The sequence below is a fragment of the Aethina tumida genome, chromosome 3 (assembly GCF_024364675.1).
Source record: "Aethina tumida isolate Nest 87 chromosome 3, icAetTumi1.1, whole genome shotgun sequence".
In the NCBI taxonomy this organism is placed as follows: Eukaryota; Metazoa; Arthropoda; class Insecta; order Coleoptera; family Nitidulidae; genus Aethina; species Aethina tumida.
The window spans coordinates 16,768,101-16,792,818 of NC_065437.1; the positions used below are offsets into that span (position 1 = coordinate 16,768,101).

A 24,718-nucleotide genomic window follows, 5' to 3' on the forward strand; every position below is an offset into this window, starting at 1 on the left:
AATTACGAATTATATACAAATTTTATGATTGCGAAAAATAATTGTTGATAAAACTGAATTAAAAAGAATATTTTAAAACTAAGTTACAAAAAATAATCAATTAAAATATAAAAGAAACTAATTACATATAATTGCATTATTTCTGATAGATACAAACAAAAAAAGGACTAATAATATGCTAATTTTGGTATTAGTAAATTTAAAATTTTAATAATTATCAAAAATTTATAATTGTTAAAATTTAAAAGCTTTAATGTAAAGGTTGAGACTTTCGTGACCATTGTTTTCAAAACAATATTTCAAAACAAATTTAAAATTACTCTAGAAAATATTAAAATGCAAACATTGATTTTTATATAAATTTCACTATTAAAAAATATCTTTTCTTTAAGTTTTAACCGAAAAGTTTGTTTTATAAAAATCTAGACAAAAAAATTAAAATAATGCCTTTGTTGAAAACAGAACAGATATGTTGCTAATATTGGTCAGTTAAATGATCCTACAATATTATATAAACAATTAAAAAAAAAATAGTTTAAATAAAGAGTAAGTAATAAATATAGAGATATGCTTTCAAGATTTTAATAAAAATTGAGTATTATTAACTTTAATTTTTGAGTAGATTTAAAAAATAATTTCACAAAAATAATTAAATTGTTCTAATAAAATTATGAGTCTTAAAAAAATAGTTAAATTTATCGATATTTAAGATCTAATAAATTAAAATTTAACATCAATGAAATTAAAATAATTTTAATGTAACTAATTAAATTATAATTATCAATATTTTTAATTAATAAATTATGCAAAATGTGCTCTTACCAAAAGCAGAGAATTAACACAAATCAACGTTGAATTTGAAGAGCGTTCAACTAGCGACTACACTTACTGAACATTCAAATGCAAATAATGCAATCGGGGAGGAAAAAACAAGTCAACCAAAATTCCACGAAAATGCATAAAAATTAAGTTCAAGGAACTGATGCATCGAACAATTTCTTAGAAATTTGCGAATATTTAGGTCAAATGTTTTGTATGAGGTACACACATTCAAATAATATTTTTAACATATTAATTATAATTAAAGAAAAATTAATTGTGTATTTACTTACATAATTATTTCGAACATCCATTGCATTGAAATGGTCCCGAATTGGGCTGAACTACGTTCCACTTCCATCATTTTTCTTTCGAGACGGGTAAGGTGAAAGACAATTTAATTATTGTTTTAATTAACGATATTAAAATTTACTTACTTGCTTTTTCTATTTAGTCCAAGGAGTTTTCTTTCTTCCTTACTGAAAAACCATTATTAATTTTTGGTTTAGTCAAATAAACAATAAAAATCTTACATGATTTGTTGGGCATGTTCCGAAATTTTCGCTTTGGGTTTCCCATCTCGGTTAATGATTCCAATTTGTCTGAAAAATAATAGCAAGAAAATTAATTAAAGCGAAAACCGAAGGAAAACGTTTTTGGAATAACTTACATATTTTTTACATCGGAGAAATCCATGGTGGTGTTTTTACCCAAGATGAAAATATAATAATGATTTTGTTGTAGTTGATTATTTTTAACTAAGGTAGTGCTACATCGACCAGGAGTGGGGTGATTAAATACGAGCATTTTATTTGCCAACTCCTTCCAGCATTAATTAAAGGTGGCCAATTACAAATGCAAGAGTGACTATGCAATAATCCTGACCGGTAGCAACACATCAGATCACATATTTTTTTATGCGAGACTGTCCTTTATGGAAGATTCCATTATTAAGGGGTGAATAAAACTAGGATTATGTAAATTGTTTACAAAATATTGCCATAAACAACTGTTACTATGCAAGAATGATTCGTTAGTAACGAAATATAATTGGTTTTGCATCGAGGTTATTCGGGGAATTAGGTTTTATGTTTTGCGATTATTTTAATTTCATATTAATATTATATTATAATTCGATAGAAAACTTTGCAAAATTGGATTATTAAATGTTATTATAACAAATATTTTTTTATGTAACGCCTTTTTGAAAGCGGGACACACTAATAAAATTTGTATTTTTTGGCCGATTTTGACAAACTTTTTTCTCAATTATGAAAATGACTAAATATCACGTTTTTGGCTCAAAATCAAAACCAAAAGGGTAATTTTTTAGACATTTATAGAAAATCTAACTATACCCTTTGAAATGGGTATATACCGAAATACATAAAAAATATGCATATTCATAATTCTCTGAAAAAATTAAAATTCATATTCTTTTCAAATTTTATTTGAAAAATAAGATTATTTGTTTCCTGTATGTTTCCATAGATCATTTAATAAAAAAATAAATTCATAAAAATATTTGATTTTTAATTTTTCCACAGAATTATGAATATACAGTGTGGTCCACATGAAACCGAAATTCTCTCATAAAATTTATATTTTTAACCGATTTTGACAAACTTATTTTTCAGTTGTAAAGAATGAAAATATGTACTTACTTATATATAAAATGTTACTTTTTTGGACGCAAAACAAAAACATTCCTTATACTATCAATTTTATTACAGAAAATCTAAATATACCCAGTCTGATTTTTTCAATTTTCATGCATAAAAAATTACCTAGTAGATTTTGGTTTTGGGCCAAAAAATGTGATGCCTACATACACATTTTCATGCTTTTGAATTGAGAAAAAAATGAGAGAAAATTACAAAAAATACAAATTTTGTGAGAGTGTCCTACTTTTAAAGGGGCCACACTACATCTAAAATAGATGGTAATTGTTTAGAAGGTGAGATTTTTGGCTACAAAAAATCGAAAAAACATTTTTTTATATTATTTTTTTTTTTTCAAAATATTCTACTTTTTGGCGCATCAAAGAATATATTGATCGTAAAATAAAAAAAAATAAAATTTTTTAACAAAAATTAATTTTAAATTCGAAAATGCTAATTTTTTCGGTTTTCGCTTGAAATTTATATGAAAAATTTTTTCACAAATAACATATTTTAAAAATTGTTTATAAAGTTTAACAATTTTTATTAAATTGTTTCACGTTGTATATCATAAAAAAATTAAAAAATCAATACTTTTTCATATTTTTTAAGTGTTCAATATTTAGGCATGATGAAGAAAAAGTTCTTTCCTGAAATTTTTATGGAAATATTATATTTTTAAAGAAATAGGTATACAGTATGTAAAAAAATTAAGTATCATAAATGAAAGATGAAAAAAAAAAGTTACTACATCTTTTTATTAATTAAACAATAATAAATTTAAAAAATGTATTATTTTTTGAAGTTAAAATACTATTCGGACTACTTTTTACTCTTATAAATACAAAGAACAAGTTAAAATATAAATAAAATGTGAGATTATTTCCTCATATCATACCTATTTGATTTTATATTGCATGAAAATAATAATAAAAAACATAATAGTTTTAAAAGAGATAAAGGGGAATAAAAAAAATAATATGAGAAAAACAGGAAAACCCCCCACAACTGCACTGCTGTAACAGAATAGAAATAATTTATTTCACTGAATTGTGGTTACGTAATTTAGGATAATAATTCTAAATTTGAACATGACCAGACTAAAGGTTACGGAACTAAAAAAGGAAAACAATTTTTCAAATTTAAATTTGAGAGCTCGTATTTTTTGGGGGGAACTTTATCGAAAGTTCTTGCGTTTAATCTTAGGAACACTTTGTATATACATTTAACTAATTAAAAATAAGATACCAGTCAGACGAGACATAAATTCAGTTGCATGTCAGAGAATGAGTCAGAATCAATTGGTAATAAGTCATATTTATTAATAACATTTGAAATTTTTTAAAGTAAAACTTTATGCAGAATTTAAAAATGTTTATGTTTATTTTTTAAATTTGGTCCATTTTTGAAATGTCGCCATAATGCCATATTTTATATACGACTCTATGACCATGGCAGATGGCAGATATGAAAAAATATATTTTTTAACTTTCATCCATTAAGAGTTACAGAAAACAGATCAAAATAAGAATGTTGATGTATCTCGCATACAATAAATACTGTCATTTATCTTTTTCCTCATTGTCTCACTATCTCAATGATCAAGATTGGTATATTAATTAAGAAAAATGTTCGAATAAAGCTCATGGATTAGACTAATTACAAATGTGTAGGTCAGATCTGAACCAGCTCAGTAAACCGGTGAAGCGGTTCCCGAAAACTAAATGAACCTGCTCGAGGTACATAAATTCGATCTATAATATATGAAATGTGAATCATTTGTCGGTTTACGAGGCACGGTATCAACTGAGCTGATGAGCCACATTTTAAATACGTATCGCACATAAATAAATCATCGTCAAACTTCTATGTTAATATATGCAAATTTTAATTTATAGCGATAAATTTGAAAAACACGAACAGTGAAGCTGTATAAGATAATCCGATATTTTTAAAATTACGTTTACAGTAGAAAAATATTATTAAAGAAAATTATTAGACATTTTCGAAATCTGTCTAGGTGTCAGATGCGACAGCGTTGTTTTTTAATTTACTACATCAGATATTTCAGGTAGTAGTGAAAAATGAAATAAATAAATAACTTCTCTCTCAATTTTTTAAATGAAGAATCGTATTAAAGTAAAGTCAGGAAACTTTCTATAATGTATATCTTTAATTAGTGGAATTCCCAATATTATTTTCTATATTTGTAAGTCTTAAAGTATTAGAAATAGATAAAGTAATTTTAATTAATGTTGTATACGTTTAGTATTGGAAAAAATATTTTACAGTAGTTTGCCGTAATAATATGAAAAACTTATAACATAAATTTTGGGACACCTTGTTATGTTAGAAATTTAATTATATAATATTGTGGTACAACCAAATTATTAATTATTCGACTTTTTGGCACGAATAGTCTCTCATAAACTGCAAAACAAAACAACAACTAATCCCAATCATTTCAAATTATTGAGGCGAAAATCGTAATCGGGGAAAAGGACGTGTTATGTATAATATAATGGATTTGTTTCCCTTTGTTTTTGATAAGGGGGAGCAGCTCGTTCCTGTCTTTTTAGTGAACATCTGCGTTTGAATATATTATTATTATTGGTTCTCTTATACTAAATTTACGTCGAAACAAATGACGCACCGGGAGGAAACACTTGTGAAAATTGAGTATTTAGGACACGGTGACAAATAATCATGTGAGGGAGTCTACAGGATTGCGAGGGAATTTAATGGGACATATTTTATATTTGTGCTTTCTTATATGGCGAAATTGAAAAAATAACAAGCAATTTTTTTTAAATTCAATATTAAATTCATAGCCGAAAATATTACATATATTTTAATATCACTTAACACGGTTTTCGACCTTGAAAGAAATAGATGAGCTGAGCTAACATGTGTCGTCGACTCATGAAAATTTTTTTTCTATTAGGAATATTAGTAATATATAAACATTAAAAATGAGGTATTTTATCATTTTTCTTATTCTATTGACCAATATTAGCTTAATCATAGTACCTCATCTAATTTTATTTAATTTGCATTGGAAGACGTTCATTGGCACATTTTAAACTTCTATCCTTTTCCTCAATGCTAGAGATTTTTACAACTTAAACAAAATATGTGAAGGTTTATCAATAAAAAATTTCTTCAGTATTTCCATGAGAATCTATAAAAATGTACATTTTTTTGAAAAATAAAAATTTCTTTAATTGAAATTCACAAGTAATTTAAAATATCTCGACAAAAATGTATATTTGGGATTTGCAATTTAATACATATATATACAGCACACTCAAAGGGCAGAAATGTAATATAATAATGTATATAATATATAATAATTAAATTTATGTTTATGTATGTATTAGCAAAAATCATACTTGACAGTTGACATAATTGACAAGATAAAAAATGTTCAAAAAATAAAATCATTAGTTTAGTTACAAAATTATTGTAAAACTACATTTATAAAATAGCCAATGTTTAAAATTATCCAAATAATATGGGAATCTGGAAAATTCATTATTAGACCTCACACATCTGCAACAAAACCACATAGAGGTAAACTTATACAATTTAGACATGGAGCGAATAAAAGTTCGGAAGTAGGATCCACAGATCAAGGTAATGCATCTTTAGAAAATAAAAGTTCAACAATTAACAACAAAGATGTGGATTTAATAAATAGCGGAGGAGCGAGTAAATTTGACCCGCCCCCTACAAAGGTTGACCCACAGAAGAAGAAACAATAAAAAGAAGAAAGAACTGATGTTATATATTTATAACCTTTGTCACCTATTTATTTTTGAAAACCATAAAGGTAAAGACATGCAAATCACTCCTTTGTCCAGTCCATTTTTTATTGGCAAAATTTCCAAAATAAGTCCAATTACGACTCAATTGTGTCCAGTCATAAAGTTATTAAACCACCGAAATATCAATATACGAACTATATTAAAAGCTTTAAGTTAATCACCGCAAATAAATGTACCTACTCCAGATGCAAATTGCACTTTCATCTACCTGCCCTCCTGTATATAACGACAGAATAATGACCGAAGGTCACAAGAATGCCAGTTTTTCAGATTGCAACGACAATCGAAGCCGTTGACAACTAATGAACATCAAACATGCTCATCCCGGTTGTTGTGCTCGTGGTTCTGATGATAAACGGTTACAAATGTGAACAAAGGTGCGGTAAACTGACCGAAAGTGATCTGTCAAATATCCTCGGTCCGGCCTACAACTATCGGTACATGAGTATAGAATCGCCGGTTACTTACGACGATACTCCATCAGTGGGTGGAAAACGCAGGGCCGATTCCTATTATGAGTTCGAGCTAGACCGCATAATCACCCAGGATGAGCAGCCTGCTTGGGAAATCCACGATCACGTGCAATTCACCAACAGTCTCCATCAAAGACAAAGGTAAATATCAGTTTGTTTACAAACATTCCCTAAGAAGCTTTCACCTGAATTTCTAAAGTCTTATTTTTATTTTATGCTTATGAAAAATTTCATTTAAAATGCGGTTGTACTTACAACTTTATATTTGAATTTCTCTTTAACGGTCGTTTTTATTATTAATAACAAAAGCATTACAAATTCTATAACAAATTTATTAGTTGTAAAGGCAAATTTTCACGGTTTTCTATCCACATCCGCAGTTTTATTGTCATTTCACTCCATTCTAGCGATATTTACAGGCATAAATATTTAAGTAATATAAAATTTAATTTAGCCTGTTTATTGTCGATTTTAAAATCCAATTATAGTTTAATATATAGTTAGAAATTTATGATAACATAAAAATAAACAATGCTTTTGTGCAGAGATTGGACAATTACACTGCCCATAAAACAGGCGTTGCCATTTTGCGATCGTGGCACATTTTAAAGGCGTTTATAAAATCGTCAGCGAAGACGAGTCACTTGGTCTTTACCCATTTCCACCCGTAATGCCCCTTCACCATAAAAATGACCGGACAAATCACCATCTCGGCTCATAAAAATTGTAAAGCTCCTCTTTCAATAAGACCCTTTATTCTCTCGGTTAGTCATATATGACTATTTAATTTTTTTCCTTTAAAATGCTGAGTATCCAATAAATTAAAAAAAAATATATGAAGTACTATAAAACGATTTTTTACGGGGGATTTGAGATATAAAATATTAAGAGCACAATGGTGGGTTATAAAAGTTGCAAATATCTCTTTCAACAAGCCCGTTTATTCCAAGATATATTTCACTATTTAATTTAGTCTAGTTTATATCCTGACCCGTTCATTTATTTACGATTTTCAGGTTGAGGCGAGAAACGGACTACATGCAGGAATGGCACTGTAAATCAACACTAATATGGACAGACTTAGGGCCTGATTATTTCCCGAGATACTTGAGATCAGTCGACTGCATCGCCGAATACTGCTGGTTTAAAATTTACAAATGCAGAGCCAGATCGTTCGCCGTGAAAATCCTGCGGAGGAAAAAGGACAGATGTGTGCCCGTGAGGCCCGGCAGCAAGATTATCAAGGAGGGTGTGCCCACCGAATTGAAGGAGCTCTGGGTGTGGGAGGAGAGGCCGGTGAATTTCTGCTGCGAATGTACTTTGCACGGATAGAGTCAGATTTATTTGCCGGTTTGTACTTTCTTCCTCTCTCATCCGTAATATCCAACGATTTTTTAATAATTGAACGATTTATGATTGTACATAATTATGACTGTTGTTATTAGGTATGATAAATATAGTGGTTTTACAATATAATTATTTTTATTACCAAGATCCCTTCATCTAACACGCTAATACATAAAATAAATACTTTCTCTTCCATTTCAATGTAATTTAAATTTATATTACTTAGAACAATATATTTATTTTTTTAATATTTATTTAAACAAATTTAATTTGATGAAAAAAAAATAATTAATATTATTTATAAAGGAAAAATGATGTTAATGGAAGTTAAGGTTTGAAATAAAATTCTGGTATAAAATAGGTGAGGTTAAAATTTAATTTAGTTGTATAATAAAATAAATGATACGAAGCAAAAATGTTCGAAAGCTAAATTAGCCCTACTAATAAACGCATGTTCCCATTTTTAGTATTATTCTGCACATTTTGAATATCGAATATCCACTCCTTGTGAATAAATTTACTTTTAATTGTTTAAGTATTTTTCTATACTTCTTTAAAGACATAATTGAAAATAAAAGACATGGTTGAACATGAAAATTGACCCACCTCAAAATTATATACAGTATCGGACAAAAGTGGTGTGACAAAAATAGTACTTTTTTCTAATCTCTTGGTGTCCAATTCTTTTTTGAAAATGAGGGTTTTTTTGCTGGACGTCTTCCTAGCTACCCTGCCTCCACTAACCGACGCTGAATTGTCCTCGAACCAATTGATTTATCACCAAACTCTCTTAAAATTTGAGTTGCGGACATCCTTGGATTATTCCTAATAAGAATTTTTATGCGACGATCTAATTCTCTGGAGGTTTTTCTGTTTAGCCCACTTCAGTTTCGATTCTCCACACTTTCATGAACACGAACTGTTCCTTTATAATTTTTTGTGATCTTCCTAAATTATAAGCCACAATAATTTTATTTTTTAAATACTTCAACAAATGTTGATTCCGAGTCATTGTTCTTAGTGAAAGATATAAATACGACTGAAAAATATTCGAGTACATTTATTTTGTTTTTAGAAATAATTTAATAAAAATAGTTTCTCTGCTATTAAACGGAAAAAATGTGTAGGACATAGATGAACTAAGAGAAATATAGTAGCGAATATACTTAATTTTATTTTATAAATTAGTTTTAAAACATTTTAATATTTAAGATAGTTGCTCCAATTTTGTATGATAGTGTACATTCATTAATATTTTCTTGAACTTCTAATTTATTAAATAAAATAAATATTATATATGAAATAAAATTATAAAAACTGATGTGTAAAATTTTGTTATGTAATAAAATAATTGAGGTTAAAATTTATTTCAGTTCTGTAATAAAATTTGAATGACTTAAGGGCAGTTCATCTTTTATTATCAGTTTAATAAATTATATTAAATATATTAAAATAATATTTTAAAATTTTAAATAAAATTAAAAATTGAGTGGAATCGCAAAGTTTTGTTCTTGTATAAAACAGTCGTGGTTAAAATTCATTCGAATTGTGTAGTAAAATTTGAATGGCCGGGGGGAAATGCAGTACGGAATGCGAAACAAGAATGTCCGAAAATTAAATTAGCCCCACTAATAAACTCATGTTCTCCGTTTTAATGGTCAGCATTTTTTCGAGTACGGAATCCACACGCCTAGTTATGAAATGTGCAAAAAAAGGTGGCGGATATAAATACATATTTATACTTTTAATTGGCACATTCGCTATACATCCTTAATTCATTTCAATAAATAATTTATGGTTTGTGTCAATTGATACTTTTCGACATCAATTGGAATTTTCGACCTCCATAAACGTTCCATCACTGGATAAATGTAAATCAACCGAAATTGGGTCGATCTGCGATGTAAGCGGGCCCCCCGAATTATCCTTTGAGGTATGAGGATTAATGATGGTATGTATTTTAGTCACGAATTCTGAGACTGTCCCTGTTGCGCCACTTGTCGATGAGAAATAACACCCATATATTTCACTGTTCCCATTTCTGCTAATTATTACGGTCAATTCTACCCTTAGATTCACATTTGAAATGGCGGGGTCAACTCCCACTTGAATTATAATTATTACTTTATTGTTTATTAAGTGCAACAATTGCTGTTCTTTGAAAAACTACAATGAAACAACGTTAAACTTATTACTATAATAAAATTCTGAAACGGAATGGAATTTACTTCCATGAACAATTTAACTTTGTAGCAAATACGTAACGTAAATCGTCGCTTTTATCTCGCTTGAAACGCTGAAAATATAAATGAATATTTGATTTAATCTTTTATATCGTATACACCGTTAAAGTAATTGAGTGAAGCTGCGCCAATGAACTTAGAAAGCACAATAGTGGAGGATGCTTGCCTGACCCATCTTCATAAATTAAGTATTATGCCGGTAAAACGATTTTATCTTTTTAACTATAAATGTTTAAAACAGCTGTTTTCTGAGGCTATTTATTTAAATAATGACTTTATCTACAGCGGCCTTTGTTCTTTTTATACGATAATGAACATTGGAAAAGGGTTCTTAGTTTTGATTACTTCACTTATAAGGATAAATAAATAGTATCAATTTTATTCGTTTTATAAAGTACAACAAGCAATTTTTCGTTAATTTTTAATAATTGTTTCACCTTTTGTTCATATTGGTAACGAAAAGATTTCTATGAGGAAGGGATGGTACAACCCTTTGCTGTACCATTCTCTTTCTTGAATTTGATCCTACTGTAAAGACGTTTAAAAAATAAATAAATGATATTCGTATCTACATTTTCATTTCTTGAACAAATCAATTATACTTTTATAAAAAAAACTAACAATAAGTTTGTATTATTTTCATGAAATATGCATATGAAAAATTAATTACTAGATGATATTATTGATGTCTTAATGACACAACAGAAACTTAAAGATCAGAGAGACATGATTGGAAACCTCATACTTTATAAGGGGAACCTTCACTTCCAATAAGACATTGTGTTACCGTATTATGCATTACCAGTGAGAAATTGACTTAATTCACTGGTCTGGCAGAAGAGGAGCGTCAGAGAAGCTGCCAAAATCACCAGAATTAATCCCCTAAGAATTTTATATACGGGGATAGATTAAGTCGTTAGTTTATCAGTCTGTACCAGTCACTACAAGATCTATGACATTGAATACTTGAAGCATTATGGAACATCACAGCAAAAATTTTTGTAAAACTACGACAAAAATTTTATAGTCGTCTTTACTATTGTCTTCAACATAACATTTAACTAATTAATTAATACATCACAATGACTAATAATTATTGCACCCCTTCAAATGTATATTTTATGAAAATAAGATAAACTTAATTATATTTTTGACTGAATTGTTAAGAGAATTAAAAGTCTCTATAAATAAGTTATCACATGACCTATAGTGCCATTAAAGATTTTGTTAGGTTAGGTTAGGTTAGATTAGGTTAAGTTAAGTTAGGTTATCTGAACTCATTTGAAAAGTGCCTTGTTTTGGTTCCCTCTCCAAAACGAGATTTCCAAATTTTATTTATAGTATAGATATAGTATATTTTAAAGATACAGGCTATTAACATTTGTCGGTGGGTCACACTATATGCATTAAATAGATCGTTAAAAGCTAAAAGCTATTTTAAAATAAAATATCAATTTGAATATTTGTTGCTTTTTATTTGATAGACCACATCAATAGTAAAAAATTTTGAGTTTTTATTTATTTGGGTTATATCTCGAATAAAATCATATTTTCAAGAGAAAATTGCCAAAAAAACACAATTTTACCACAAAATTAATTGATTGATTGAAAAAATAAGTGTATTCTCATTAAAAAAACTTGTTAGGGGAAATTTAATTTTTAACGACGAGTGTAATATTCATTATTTCTTATACCGATTGAAAAGCATTATATCTGATTGAATTTTTAGAAAGACATCATGGATGACAGAGACTTTAAAAGTATGCAAGTATGTCTCGTAGTGGGAGACTCTTATTGTCTCTGTCGCACATGATGTCTTTGTCATAATTCAGTTGGATCGAGAGTTTTTCGATCGGTTTATAGGATTTCATAATTGAGTTACTAATTTTTACAATATATTTTTAAATTAATGGTTATTTCGTTATTAATTAGATTATTCATAATTTGGGTTTCTAATTATTTTAGAGATTCACGTGGTTATTTCTTTCGTTAATTGTTACTTTTGCTCTAGTTTCACATTAGTATCTGAGTTTAAGAAACTCCTGCTGATGTGCTATAGACTGAGTGTTTTGTCATTTTTATATTATCACACAATTTTTAGAATAAAATTTATTTATTTTCTGACTTAACAAAACTAATATTAATTTAACAGTACAAAAGAATATAAAAAATGTTTCATTTTACATGTAAACATAAAATTAATCATTTCCGTCATATGATAGATGTTAGATGTAATGAACCAAAAACTTCCTAATCTATTTAATAACAAAAAGGCGGTCCCAGATTTCATAAACCTGCCAGAAGTTTCCCCAATCTGTTCCGGAAATCCCGGGACCGCAATGTTTAATTCAGTCTTTTAATCGCGTCCCAGGACGGGCACCTCCTTGCGACTGACACAGGTGCAAAAATAATAAACTTTCACCGATCCGTGTCCCCCCGAAAAACCGTGGATGTAAAATGCAAGTGAAAAGCTGCGGGGCGCACGACGAAGGGAACAAAACCTCCACGTCCAGGCGTCCGTGGTGGGGAGGAAACATTCGTCGTCGAGTGCGATCTGCAGTTCGAAAGTGTGTCTGGCTGGGCGAAGTTGTTCGCGCCACGCTCTTTCGCCGTTCACGAGATCGTCGTCGCCGACGAGAGCAACGAGTTACGCCTCCCACCGAGATCGGAGATGAACGCAACAAATCAGCTGTTCCGTCTCTTCAACGAGGGTGGCACACTGTAGTGCGTGTTTATTTCTTGTGTGGGTGCTGTGGTTCACTCTTTTTGGTTTTTGTTCAGTGTTACACACCGAGTGCGTGTTATTGTTTTTTTCCCCTCCTGTGTGTCCACTACATACTCGGATTTAAAATGGACGATATAAATTTCGCTGCCCAGTGCTTGCTGGAGATGTCCCACAGCAAGGACCATCTGAACCGACCGCTGGACCTGTCCGTCGCGCCGGAGACCCATCTGCGTGTCTTCAGCGTGCCCGGACCGGCCGTCATCGTCGAACCCATCCCGATCGTTCCGGCCGCTTACGTGAAAGAGGAACCGGTCACCACCAACTCCACGGAATCCTCCTCGTACATGGTGGCCAGGATTCTGACCGACCTGACGCGCATCAAACAGGAACCGGTCCCGGAAGTGCCGTCCGACTCCGAAGGCAATCTGACCATCGACGAAGATCCGGACGAAGGTTACAACAGTCCGACTATCCCACCGACTCAAACCGCCGCCGCGGAAAAGATTCCCGCCATCACCGCCACCACCAACACCGTCGCCCCGGAAGAAAAGTCGCCGAAGGCCGCCAAAAGTGGAGGGAACAAGAACAGGAAGGCGGGGGATGCGGTTCCGGTGCCGGTGAGGAAGGTGGCGGCCGGGAACAGGATCGCGTCGCAGATCAGGAAAACACACAAATGCTCCTATGAGGGTTGTCACAAGGTTTATGGGAAGAGTTCGCATCTCAAGGCGCATCTCAGGACACATACAGGTAAGTGTGTACTAATAGAACCAAGTGATCATTTGCTTTAACACAACAGCAATAAAGGGGAAATAAATTAGGTAAATGTTTACTCCGCTCATGAATCTTGCGGCTTTTGCAGGATGATTCATCAAGTCATTTGATTCCACACCATTTTATAAATACTTATACTTACAGATGCACCTTAATTTTAAGTTGTATTGGATATTAAGATGCAAATTAATTTAATTCTGTTCAGCGTTATTAGTTATACAAATGAAAATATATTTAATAAAAATTATACTCTATAATTTTTATAAAGTTTCGTTAATTAAAATTATATGTTATTAAAGAATTATATTCCTATATATAAGTACAAAAAAATCAATAATAAATATCTTAGAATATACAGGATGTCCAGAAGTGACAAGCAAATAAAGAAATAAATAAAACATTTTCAGACAACTAAATAAAAAATAATAAATAATTGACATATTTTTCGTGTCTTTATTTAATTCAAAATATTAAAAATAGTCAACTGCTATGAAATATATACTAAAAAATGTTTTTAAAAATTTTTTAGTATTCATATATTATTTTAAAACGTTGAATCAAAATAAATACAGTCAATTTTCTAAAATTAATAACATATCAGGCCCTTTAGCGTCAGTAGATTGGAAAAAAAAAGATAATTTAATTAATTAATTAATTATAAGGTGGACCTAATTAGTTCAAATTTGACATATTTTTCGTGTCTAAAATAATCAATTGTTGTTAAGTTATTAAGTAATACATATTTTTCAAAAATGGGCTTTTTAGTATTCATAAGTTATTTGGAAATATTGAATTAAATAGGGTCAATTTTCTAAAGATAAGATCATGTTATGCCCTTCAGACTCAGTAGGTCGGAAGTCTAATTTGATTTTTAATATTATTTTAAATTTTAAAAAAATGATAATCTTATTAATTGATTAATTTTTAGGAAACCTAATTTTTGGTGGACCTAATTGATTCAAATTTGACATATATTTCGTGGCAAATTTCTTCTTAAAATTATAAAAATGATTCACATTTTTTTTTAATTTTGTATTTATAATTTTGGAACCATATATAATATTTAAAGAAGTCGATTGTTATTCAATTACTGACTCACTGAAACTGAGTAAAAATAAATAAACTTAATTTTCTAAAGTTAAAAACTTGTTAATTTGATTTTAAATATTAGATAATATTATTATTAATTAATTGTTAGGGAGACTAATTCATTGGTGAACCTAATTAATTCAAATTTGACATAATTTTCGTATCCAATTTTCTCTTAAAATTATAAAAATGATTTTCTGTTCAAAATTTGGAAACATAATATTTAGTTCATATATTATTTGGAAACTGAATAAAAATAAATAAACTTAATTTTCTAAAGTTAAGAACATGCTAATTTGATTTTAAATATTATTTTAAGTTAAAAAAAATGGTAATAAGAAAAAACTTTTATAATGTTGGCTAATGTGCTGTATAACATTATTAAGCTGTGCATTATTGTGCATTATTAAGGTTTCAGAAATAGTGAAATCTCTAATATATATTTTTTAACAAAATAATGGTTCAACGCTTCCAGACGTCCAGTATGTGTATCCCGATCCTAAAACTTTAAAGTATGCTAAGAATTTAAAATATTTAAGCCTCCCAAAATATCCGAAGTATTGTACAACAGTTTTTACTTATGAATCACGGTAACAATATGAAATCGAGAATCCAGACACGTTTTGTTGTAATAAAATGTTAAATAAAATTAAACATCTAAATATAAAATCCTATTTATACATTTTATAAAATTAAATTGGTGCTTGCACTGAATAAATTATAAGTAAACACATTGGTCCCATTCATTTATCCTTTATGCTGCCAGTGACAGCCAACATCGGTTGGTCAATATCGATAAGAAGGGAAGAAATTAAGCGGCTGAGCTGCCAACTTTAATATTTCCTAAAAATTTTCGTCAGATATGTAAATAGACCGTCATCTTCAGCACACAAGACAAATGACATCCCCTCACTTACACCAGTGAATACTGTTTCAAAACTGACTCACATTGGTTCCACAATAAATAAATGCATCAAATATACGTATTGTGTAATTGTGTGAATAAATTTTTAATTAAAATATAAGACTAAAAGTTTTAAGTGCTGCGATTTCGCAAAGTTTAATTTAATAACATACGTTGTTAATTTTTATTGTGCCCGCAGGTTTTAATACACACAAGGTTCCGGTTAAGGTTTAGCAACCACTGTGAAATTTCACGACCGAAATAAAGTCGTAGACGACGAGTCACAATATCGAATTTTATGTCGGAGACGGATCGTTTTTCTTGTATTAGCGGAATTGTATATTGTTCTCCGCAACATTCTAACTCACACTTGATTTCTTTTCAGTCGAGCCACAAATATGTATTATTCAACACCTCATCATCAAAATCATCAATTCTACCGCAACTGTATACAAATAATTGGCATTAAGAATTGTTATTGTAGCAAATTCTACAAGATTTCTAAAACTTATGGTGCTCAAAGTTAATTAGAAATTACTAAAAACTTACTTAAAAGAATATTTCTTACAAAACTGTAATTTGGTATTACAAATCATTATCGTATTAAACTCTCCAAGTTTTCCAAATGTTGGACTCCACGTGTTCAATATAATTAAATAATATCTTGTGAACAATTTATTATTAATATTTTATCAGATTGTAATTTTAATTATAAATTACTCCAAACTTTCAAAAACTGTATAGAAATATTAGGCTTTAGAAATCTTTATTGTATTAAATTCTGCAAATTTTCTAAAAGTTAGAGGCCACATGTACAATATTATTAAAGAATATCTTATAAACAACTTATTATTAATATTTGTTCCAACTGTAACTTTAATTATAAATTGCTCAAAATTTACTTAAAGCAATATTTCTAACAAAACTGTATACAATTATTTGGCATTAGAAATCATTATTATATTAAACTCTCAATATAATTAATAATATCTTGTGAACAACATATTATTAATATTTGATCTAACTGTAACTTTAATTAGAAATTACTCTAAACTTAGCTGTATCGAAATATTTGGCATTAGACATTATTATTGTATTAAATTCTGCAAATTTATTATTAATATTTGTTCCAACTAAAACTTTAATTTAGTTACTCTAACTTTACTTTAATTTTTAGTTACTCGAAATTTACTTAAAAGAATATTTCTGACGAATCTGCATACAATTATTTGGCATTAGAAATCATTATTATATTAAACTCCCCAAGTTTTACAGATGTTGGACTCTACGTGTTCAATATAATTAATAATATCTTGTGAACAACATATTATTAATATTTGATCTAACTGTAACTTTAATTAGAAATTACTAAAAACTTAGCTATATCGAAATATTTGGCATTAGACATTGTTATTGTATTAAATTCTGCAAATTTTTTAAAAGTTAGATACCACATATTTAATATTGTTATAGAATATCTTTTGAAGAATTTATTATGAATATTTGTCCCAATTGTAACTTTAATTATAAGTTACTCGAAATTTACTTAAAGAAATATTTCTAACGAATCCGTATATAATTATTTGGCATTAGAAATCATTATTTTATTAAATTTTACAAGTTTTCCAAATGTTAAAACTCCACGTGTTTAATATTATTAAATAATATCTTATGAACAACTTATTAATATTTAATCTGATTGTAACGTTAATTATAATAATTATATATAATCAAAATACTCCAAACTTACAGAAGCTGTAATATAATAAATATTTGGCATTAGAAATTATTATAGTATTAAATTTTACAAATTTTCTCAAAAGTTAGAGGCCACATGTTTAATATTATTAAAGAATATCTTATGAACAACTTTTTATTAATATTTGTTCCAACTATAACTTTAATTATAAGTTACTCAAAACTTACTTAAAGGAATATTTCTAACGAAACTGCATAAAATTATTTGGAATTAGGAATCATTATTTTATTAAATTCTACAACTTTTCCAAATGTTAGATCCCACGTGTCCTATTTTATTAAATAATATCTTGTGAACAACTTATTATTAACATTTGATCTAATTGTAACTTAGAAATTACTTAAAATTTATAAAAATTGTATAGAAATTTTTGGCATTAGAAATCTTTACTGTATAAAATTCTGCAAATTTTCTAAAAGTTAGATGTCACACATATTATTAATATTTGTTCCAACTGTAACTTTAATTATAAGTTGCTCAAAACTTGTTTCTAATTAAACAAATAATTGGTATTAGGAATCGTCATTGTATGAAATTCTATGTTTAATATTAATAAATAATGTCTTATAAACAACATATTATTAATGTTTGATGTAACCACAGTAATCTGTGATCTAACTGTAAAGTCAATTATAAATTACTCAAAACTTACTTAGAGAAATTTATTAACAACAATATCGGGTGTTTACGTAAGGTAGCTCGTAAAGTATATTAAATCTTCGTGAATTATTTTGTTCATTAGCATGTTGATTGAAGAAGTGACTAAAACAACATAACTTCAGGCGTTTCCTTAATAATTCCCTCATTAACGGGGCCTGCGTCTAATAAACAGTCTCTGGGGCGATTTTGTAGGCTTTGGTTATCATCAATTGCGCACGAAGAATCAATTTTGTTGATTATACTTTAATTACGAAATATATAAATTAGTGCTACCAGTGTTTTGTGACAAAACTATTATCGTATGTTTTAATCGTTTTGAGCACACCATAAAACCAAGGATTTTGTGACCCATATTCGTTTATCATTCTAAAATTGTTGCTCAATTCAAGGATGACAAAAAAAACAGTATTAACACATTTAGATTCTGTTCGGCTTATGTGAACATGAAAAGGTTTTAACTGAAGGTTGGATGTTGTGGTTAAGCAGCGAAATATTTCACTCATTCAAACAAAAGATCATATTTCTTTTTACATCTATATTTGGATTCGGCCTTGGTCGCAACAATTTCCTACAGGCAAACAAAACTACCGCAGTTTGCACATGTTGCGTCTAATACTTGTTTACTCAACAAGACGAAGTAGTGTTCTATTCAAAATTAAAACCACTTTGTTTATAAATATTTACAAAGTTTTTTACCTAAATCTAGTATTTGTTAAAATACTGAGGAATCTACCTAATTGGCGCTTCAATTAACAATGTCGACACAATTAAAATTAACAATTTAGAGCGTATTAAAAAGTGAGAGCGGCAAATTTCTATTTCCATACAATCACAAATTGTAACACACTTTAGACAATTACATAGTAAAACTGGCAATTGTACCCGCCCTAGTTTTAAGATAGGTAATACAACGATATTAAATAAATATACATTGAATCCAATTGTAGTTTATTGCCAATAAAATTTTATATAGTGTAAAGGATGTGTAACATTGTACGCCCCAACACAGAAACCACATATGTTATAAAAGTTCGAAAATCGCAATTTTACCCGGTTTTATGCAGTTTTTTTAATCGTAAAAATATTTCCCGAGTTGAAGTTTATAAATTTTTTAAACGTAGCCACTTTCCAACTTTCAATGCGCTAATATTAATCATGGCAAGCAAAAGAATTATTGACTTCTCACCTAAATAAATCCCTCCGGCTTTATGTTTATTTCCTTAACGGGGCATTTTAACGAGAAAAATTCCAAACTTAATAGAACCGTAAGAAGCTTTCCGATTCCAGTGCAAGAGAGGGGAATCAACCCCATTTATATCACCAATCTCTTTTCATGCGGCCCAGTCGATATTTTCGCAGCGAGTATTTTTAATGTCGGGCATTGTCTTTGTTTTATTTTACTTTTTTTTCGCGATTCCTTCGACGATATTTTATAATGCCATAGCAAATTTAACCGTTATGCATGACGCATATTTAATGAGAACGCCAATCGAACCGTCGATAACAATCGTTATTCCCTGGAGATTGTCTTTCGCCACACAGATTAAAGAGTATTCTTTAATCTGTAACGATTTCAAAAACATATAATGCACGGTTATAATTGCAACGTGGCAATTATCAAAGATGAATGACATGCAACTTAGTTTCAAATAATACGCACGATAATTTGTAGCCGAATTAAAATGTTTGAAACGGCGTTACAGTTTCCGCGTCAGTTTCTTGATATATCGATACCCCGGTGCACTTTTAGGTCACACACGCGCGATAACGAAGTGTTATTTAATAATTAGCTGGTCCGCAACATATAATTACACATCCAGCATTATGGAACGAAAACTGATTGAAAATATCCTGCTGTAGTAACATGCATTAAATTTCTAATAGCTGCGAAATTCCGCATTTCCAATTTTTACCTGTCCCGGATTAATATTAATGTGGATGCGATGGTGCGAATTAAAATGCGAATGGCGCACACGAAATTTTTATTCAATATGCAACCAAAATGAATGAATATATTTTAAAGGCTAAAGTAAGAGTGATGAACCTACGGAATTGCCAAGTACCAAATCAAAAGGCACACGGTCGCCTCAAGTGGTGTTTCCCCAATTTTTCTTCGCCACTAGAATATCGAATTTGTGCTTTATACACCTGTTTCAACATCGGTAAATATTTATTAGACACGCAAGATGCGATTAACAAGTTCTACCGTTATATATAGATTGACATTTTTATACAATAGTCAATCTAAATGAATGAATGAATAATATAATTTTCGGATGCCTCCGTTGAAATAAGACTGACAAATCTATAGAATTACCCAGTATCAAATCAAAGTTGCCTCAAGTGATATTTCCATGAGCTTTTAACAGTACTAGAATGTCGAAATTATGTTCTATATACCTGTTTCAAGGTTGGCAAATATTAATCTAACAGGCAAGATGGGATGAACAAGTTTGAGCTTTGTATTGTCTAGAACAGTTGGGAAGTATTAAAATTTTTGAAATAGGCTGAACCTACAAACGAACCTATAGAATTGCTGAATGATTATATTTTAAAGGAGAAACGGCTAAAGAGTGATGTACCAAATAAAAAAGCACGTGGTCGTCTTATGTGATATTTCTTCAATTTTTCTTCGTCCCTAGAATATCGAATTTATGCTTTATATATTTGTTTAAACATTGGTAAATGATTATTTGACACGCAAGATGGGATGAAAGTTCTACCTTTATATTACCTACAATATTTGAGAGGTACCGACGTTTTTATTCAATATCCAACATGAATGAATAATAATATAATTTTAACGTACTTCGATTAAAATAAGACTGACGAAACTGTTGAATTACCAAGTGTCAAGTTGAAGGGCATCACTAAAATATTGAATTTATGTTTTATACACATGTTTCAACATTGGTGAATAATAATCTAACATCCAAGATGAGATGAACAAGTTTGAGATTATATATTGTGTAGAACTGTTGGGAAATATCGAATTTTTTATACAAACTTCAATCTAAATGAATAAATAATATGGTGTAATAATATGTAAGAGGGATTGATTAATGTTGACTGAACCTACTGAGTTGCAAGGTACAAAATCAGAAGACACACAGTCATATCAAATGATATTTCTACGAATTTTCGGTGTCACTAGAATATCCAATTTCTTTTATAGACCTGTTCAAGATTAGAAAATAACCTAACACACTAGGTTGTTACCTGAATGAATAAGATGTTTTAAAGGGGGATCGGTTGAAGTAGAAGAAACCTATAGATAACCTACAGAATTACCAAGTATCACATTAAAAGGCAAACAGTGATATTTTCAAAATAATATAATAATAATAATAACCCGCATAATGAGATTAACAAGTTCAAGCTTTGTATTCCCTGTTATAATTAGAAGGAATTGCAATTTTTATACGATATTCAAACAAGTGACTAATGTATTTTGAAGGTGGATCGGTTAAAGTGAGACTGATAAACCTACAGAATGACCAAATACCACATCAAAAGACATCCAGTCATCAAATTTATGTTTTATACATCTGTTTTAAGTTTAGCAAATAATACTTTAACACTTAAAATGAGATGAACAAGTTCAAGTTTTACATTGTGTAGAACAATTTGAAGGTATTAAAAATTTTATTCAAAGGAAGATTGAACTTACAATAGTAAAATTATAAGATATCAAATCAAAAGCACATTGTCGTCTCAGGTGTTATTTTCACTAATTTTTGGTGGTACCAGAATATCGAGATTATGTTTTATATACGTGTTTCAAGATTGACAAATAATAACCTAATACTCAAGGTGTAATGAACTAGATTTTATATATATTTATATTGTCTAAAAGAGTTGGATGGTAGCAGAATTTTTATTCAATATTCAACATAAATTAATGAATAAATTTTAAACACAAATGAGGTAAAAAAGACCGCTTCCATCTTTCCAGGAGTTCTCGGTGCCCCTAGAATTTATGTTTTGTTTTGAAGACCTGTTTTAGGTTGACGCCTAATATCCTAACTTGCAAGATGAAATGAAAAAGTTTAACTTAACTATTCCCTGGAACAGTTGGGTACTAGCATTTTTATTGAACATATTTTAAAGGCAGATATGCTAATGCTAATGTGAGACTAATGACTAGTGACAACTTCCTAATCATTAGGACTACGTCGCCTCACATCAAGTTCCTAGGAGTTTTCAGTGCCCCCGCGAAAGTCGAATTTATGATTTATACACCTGTTTCAAGATTGGCAAATAATAGCCTGGCACGCAAGATGAGCTGAACAAGTTCTAACTTCCAAGTGCGTGAACAGTTGGGGGAACAAGCTTTCCTCCCGCAACCACGACCTTGGTAACACGTCCATAAGCTAATATAGTGGGCGTGTTCGTGCGAGACAAGCACGCTCGTGGAAAAAAGTTCATTGCCATTGTTTTGAACGGTACTGATTCACCGATCCACTTCGAGCCGTGTTTACTGGAGGCGATTCGGCAGGCGGATTGTTTTGGTTTCCGTTTGCGAACTTGACCTCGACTATGTGTTGCTGTTTTGCAGCGGTTTCGTGGTTTATAATGAATTTTATCGTGTTTTATAACATATATCCTGTTCTAACATGTTAAGTCTAATAAATAATATTTATTTGATTAAATTGTTTTTTATTTCATCCTTATAAAAATGTTTAAATACTTTGAGGTGGTTATATAAATTGGAAGCAGGGGGTAAATTTCCTCAAAAAGAATAGAAACAAACGCATATCTGGATTGCACTCATTCGACGTGACTGAAAGCAAATAGCCATTTGTTAGTATCCCCGATGGCTGTATCAACAAAATTGATGGCGTGATATCTGTGGGTGTTTATGTTTGTATTTTACTGAATATCCATTACGTCGCTGGCGAACAGAAACTAGGAAATCCTTTCCGATTGTGTGCTCTAGTTTACATTTAACGCACGCGAACCTGTCATCGTTACTACCACCAGTTATTTATTGATAATTTAAAAGTTAATGTAAATTTGTTTGGAGTTTCTTAAAGTTATTCAAGATTTTTACCGTTGAAAATTGGATCAAACAAAAAATCTTTAACGTTTATAACATTTTCTGCTTAAAAACAATCAAACAATTCATGGAATCGAATAAACATCAGAATCAAACAACCATTAAAATGCAAAGACAAAATGTATCTTTAACAAAAATCCAATTCCTTCTCCCAAATGTTTATTTGTATTCAAAATAGACCGAACGTTATGGTTCCCAATGTATCGTTTGTCGATGTTAAATTGCCGATCGATACAATTTAAACAAACATTTTATGAAAAAAAAGGAACGTATTTCTTTTTGTGTTCCGCTCGTAAAACTTTCAACCCCATACGTTTGCAAGTATCAATTCGGGACGGTAAAATAAAGGGAGAATTCACATAATATTCCTGTCAGGCGTAAAATGATGTATTGCGTTTTTTTTTGTCAGATCGTAGTGAACTTTTTAAGAACTTTTTTATTAAATCTGATTATCGCCTGCATTCATCCCGTGATTGATTCTCCATTCTCACATTCACAAATCTTATGTTTTATTACTGATATATTTTCCTTTCTGTCGAAAGCTGAATTTGACGGGCTATTTATTAATTTCACCACAAATTTCAATTTCAAGAAAGTCATTCGCATCGATGTCAAACAAAGGTGTGTCCTGGCCATCGGAGTTGAAGACGAAGGGACGTTTTTTCTCTTATTCTGTAACGATTTGAAGTGAGACCTGTTTTTTTTCTACGTACAGTTGGAATACCAATGGAAGGCCTCCAGAACGACCCTCCCGAAGCATTTCGTTAGATTAAAATAAAACAAAACGGGGTCGAAATATCGAACCCTCCCGAATTCCATCAGTGCAACGGAAATCTACACAAATAAATCCAAGTTAAACAATCACATTTCGCCACGGCATCAAACGTAATTTATTCATTTCCTTCGGCTCTTTGATATCAATACATTGTACGTTGGCAAAAAACTTGTTCAAAACCGTGTTTGATGGCATTATTAAATCAGGAGAACAAGCAACTTCCACGGGATGAACAATTACCAGTGTGATTAATTAGCATTGAGTTAAATGTATTTGTTTGTTAAACCGTTGTGCACACTGCGGTCTTTTTCGGCAATGCAGCTGAATTAAATTCAAAGCGCTGCCCACGGAACTAAATCCCCCGCAAACGAACGGGCTTCAAGAAGTTTGTTTCCGTGTAATTGTAAACGGTTCTATGACTGTGACTACGTGCACAAGTGTCCTAGATGCACATTTATCATTAGGTCCGATTGTTGCGATAGATTTGCTTACTGAACACACACATACGTGGACGGTTGAAATGTTCTGTTTTGTGACACGACGTTTGAATTTTGGTACTGTTGGAGATGTGCTTGTGTAATTGTGATTGTCATGTTAGAATTATGC

The 24,718-nt window shown here is 30.1% G+C and overlaps 3 protein-coding genes across 7 annotated transcripts in view; all 3 read left to right on the forward strand.

The window, feature by feature from the left end:
• The window catches only part of LOC109596328 (cadherin-99C), a 380,168-nt gene that overhangs the window by 126,802 nt on the left and 228,648 nt on the right, over nucleotides 1–24,718 (forward strand). The window lies entirely within an intron of this gene.
• LOC109596313 (protein trunk) lies at nucleotides 5,905–8,256 on the forward strand. Of its 2 annotated transcripts, none has more exons than XM_049965369.1 (3): nucleotides 5,905–6,116; nucleotides 6,181–6,921; nucleotides 7,797–8,256. In XM_049965369.1, the coding sequence occupies exons 2-3, from the start codon at nucleotides 6,623–6,625 to the stop codon at nucleotides 8,110–8,112; spliced, it is 615 nt and encodes a 204-aa protein (XP_049821326.1). In that variant the 5' UTR covers nucleotides 5,905–6,116; nucleotides 6,181–6,622; the 3' UTR covers nucleotides 8,113–8,256. The 2 variants fall into 2 exon arrangements, with proteins under 2 accessions (XP_049821326.1, XP_049821327.1); XM_049965370.1 differs by having other exon boundaries at nucleotides 6,578–6,921.
• The window catches only part of LOC109596325 (Krueppel-like factor 9), a 150,983-nt gene continuing 139,223 nt past the window's right edge, over nucleotides 12,959–24,718 (forward strand). The window contains exon 1 of the mRNA XM_020011847.2: nucleotides 12,959–13,842. Within this exon, the coding sequence (XP_019867406.1) occupies nucleotides 13,221–13,842 (622 nt within the window). The 5' untranslated portion in view covers nucleotides 12,959–13,220. The remainder of the gene's footprint in view (nucleotides 13,843–24,718) is intronic.

What these genes read in the sequence shown, in the direction of transcription:
- LOC109596313 (XM_049965369.1), top strand. Translation starts at nt 6,623, where the DNA reads ATGCTCATCCCGGTTGTTGTGCTCGTGGTTCTGATGATAAACGGTTAC. An exon ending in AGTCTCCATCAAAGACAAAG is followed by an intron (nt 6,922 to 7,796) that starts GTAAATATCAGT and finishes TACGATTTTCAG; the next exon opens with GTTGAGGCGAGAAACGGACT.